Source organism: Seriola lalandi, unplaced genomic scaffold (genome assembly GCF_002814215.2).
Source record: "Seriola lalandi dorsalis isolate HSWRI2012SDOR001 ecotype SW California unplaced genomic scaffold, Sedor1 jcf7180002054904, whole genome shotgun sequence".
NCBI classification, from domain to species: domain Eukaryota; kingdom Metazoa; phylum Chordata; class Actinopteri; order Carangiformes; family Carangidae; genus Seriola; species Seriola lalandi.
Genome location: NW_019525456.1, coordinates 91,047 through 94,169, shown reverse-complemented (window position 1 = coordinate 94,169; position 3,123 = coordinate 91,047). Strand labels below are relative to the sequence as shown.

The window sequence follows — 3,123 nt, the reverse complement described above, 5'->3', positions numbered from 1 at the left end:
AAAAAGGAAGAAATTTGTGACATGAATCTGTGTCAATATTATATCTGATCAGATTATCAGTAATCAGAAGATGATCAGTAAACAACACCAGAAATTTAACCAATAATCTTTCAGAGCAGCTTCTAGTACTTCTGCACACTTAAGACTTACAGACACATTCTGTCAAGTTATAGGAACATGCATCTGAAATCTAAATCTCTAATATTAAGGTTACAAACAATGCATTTTCTGTTTTATGTTGGAGGACTGATTGGTTACATACTCTGCATATTTTCTACTGTTGATTTGATTTGATTCTTTAATTATGAATCTTTGTCTTGTTAAGTAAATGCAACGAAATACATTTATTTGAGGAGATGGTTGAACAAAAATGCAGAATAAACATGTCAGACTGTGTCAGACCCAGGTCGGACCAGTAGAGGGCAGCACTGCATGTATCAGACTGTCCCTGGCAGGAAGTTATTGTTTTACTACAAAATACAACCGTGTAGAAAATATCCATTAGGGAAGGAATACAGCCGAGCTGGACACGTGACAATAATACACTCGCGTTAAGATATAATATTTTGGGAGCAGAGTATCTTCTTTCTGTTGTCCAAAACCGAACAACAACCGATTGACGCTTTTATTTTGAAACCGGAAGTGATTTGTTTATCTGACTGGCGTGAAACCTGCAGCCATGGATACACGTGGATAATGGAGCCCAGCAAAACAGGACTTTAACATCAACTTTATATCCAGGTATATAAACCTTTATTTAATCCCAACCGCCGAACAGTGAGTCTGTAATGGCGCTTTGTGGAGGACATGTTATATGTAGCTGCTGGTTGCTGTGTTTCCGTAGCGCTTGTCCGTCTCTAGCTAACGTCACGCCAGACTGAACAGAAAATGCGCCGGTTTAAAATTTCTTTGCTTTTCAGCGAAGGTATATAGATGATAAGAGACCGAACACAGAGCCTCTACGCTTCATTATGACCTAGTTGTTCATTCGGCATACAGGTTATTGCCTGAGAGACGTACTTACCTGAAGAACTTGACAAGGATACAAAGCTTCTCCCGTGTAAACAACGTTAGCAAGACATTGTCTAACAAATAAACACCGCAAAAACAATCTGCGTCATCACTCCATATATCCCGAGTCAAAGTTTTACGCATATCGATGTTTTAGATATGCATCGACAAACGCTAGCCTGTATTTATTTATGCTAATAAGCTAGGAATTCACAAAATGCTAATATTTTTGCATCGAGTCTGGTTTACACTTCCTTGCACTACGGAGCACTCAGTAATTAGCTTTTATCAAACAGTGGCAAGTTAACTAATAACTTATATATATTACAACTTAACAATACCACACCCGATTAAACTTAGTTCGGAAATTATAAGTTTATAGATAGCTAGTAGCATTAGCACTAGTTGCTAATTAGCTGGTTAGCAGCCCTGATGCAGATAAGTACTAACTTCAGACATTCGGCGCTAATAGAGTTGTTTATCGACGTGTGTTTAAAATACAAACCCATCAGAGGACGTGTGAACTTCTCATTAACAGTTCGGCACAACTCACGTCGACGTCAGGTGAGTTTAAAGTATCATTAAGATGACGTAGACTGACGGAGCGCAGGTGAATTGTATTAGACGTAAAATTCAAGATGGCGCTGTGAGCGTTCTGCCGTAGTGCTGCCTCTAATGGCCGGAGGCGGTATTGCAGTTTATCAAACAGGCAAAGCGAACAGCAGCCCTGAGGCTCCTAGGGGCCACAAAGCCCCAGGTTTATTACATATTATGTGTAATGTGATTCATTTAATTAACAAATTTGTTATGAATGAATGTGCGTCACAGAATATTAACTTTGTCAGGTCCTCCTCCTCCATGTGGTGGCTCTGGTCTTTTAAACAGACTCTGTGTTGCTGCTTTACTTTATGTTGAGCTGCTCTGTTTTAAATTCACGTTTTATCGAACTGCTTTAACGTTTTCTGTGTGTTTACTAAATTTATACACATAAAACCTCCAGCATCCAACAATTATTTTCATTATCGGTACAGCCAACAGTTATTTTCTTAAATAATCGATTGATTGTTCAGTGGATGAAATGTCGCTAATTCGGCCATGACTCTTGGATTTTACATGGTGTAAAGTTTGTAGGAATTTACCTGAGCTTTTGCGGAGACACCTGCCCTCACTGTGTCACGGTTGTATTGTCAACATTGGTCTGATAAGCAACTTGCTCAAGGGCACATCAGGAATTCTAACTCTTCCTCCTTTATTTTCCTCAGCGAAGCCACAAAAACCAGGATGAAGGGGACGGAGAAGCAGCAGCGGCGGGAGATTGGCGTCTCGAAGAAGACGAGGATGGCGAGCAGCAGCGACGACGAAGACTCTGACGTGGAGAAGAACTTCGCTCTGCTCACTCAGAGAGGAGGAGGAGGGGCTGAGGAGGGAGGGCCGTGCCTCAGAGGAGAGGAAGAGGAAGAATTCAGTGACGACGACGACGTGGAGGAGGAGGAGGAGGATGAGGAGGAAGGGTCTGATGAAGAAGAGGAAGTCGAGGAAGAATCAGATGGTGGTGAGGAGGAGTTCAAGGAGGAGGAGGCTGAGAGAGATGAAGTAGGGGACGATGAAAGCGATTCCTCTGAGGATGATGATGATGATGATGATGATGATGATGATGAAGATGAAGAAGAGCCAGAGGTTGCCGGTGGCAGCAGTGAGATCCAGACAAGAGAAGACATTAAAAAAGGTGAGTTTTCCTGCAGCTGCGTCACATTAAAAGCTTCACTCATAAACCAAAGCAGAGGGCATACTGATACCTTTACCAATACTGCTTATTGATCGGCTCTCTTATTGATCAGGCCAGTTTAATTCCGGGTTTCGTGCCCATCCCTAGCCTCAGATATGAGCCTGTGAAACATCACACACCTCTCTGTCCTCTGACCGTCCCAGAGCTGTCCAGCATGTCCTTTGAGGACATCATGCAGCTGCAGAACAAAGTGGGAACCAAAGTTTACAACGAGGTCGCCTACGGCAACAACAAGAGGCCGGAGACGAGCAAGAAGAAACGACTGAACAAGAACAGGTGAAGAGAGTCAGCCTGCACTTCCAGTTTCTAACAAGCAACGAGTTGTT

At 42.4% G+C, this 3,123-nt stretch overlaps 1 protein-coding gene across 1 annotated transcript; it reads left to right on the top strand.

Annotated features, from left to right (window-relative positions):
* The first annotated feature begins 537 nt into the window (after positions 1–537).
* Positions 538–3,117, top strand: LOC111672869 (uncharacterized). The gene is made up of 3 exons (XM_023430443.2): positions 538–741; positions 2,274–2,737; positions 2,941–3,117. The coding sequence occupies exons 2-3, from the start codon at positions 2,293–2,295 to the stop codon at positions 3,075–3,077; spliced, it is 582 nt and encodes a 193-aa protein (XP_023286211.1). The 5' UTR covers positions 538–741; positions 2,274–2,292; the 3' UTR covers positions 3,078–3,117.
* The last annotated feature ends 6 nt before the right edge of the window (positions 3,118–3,123 follow it).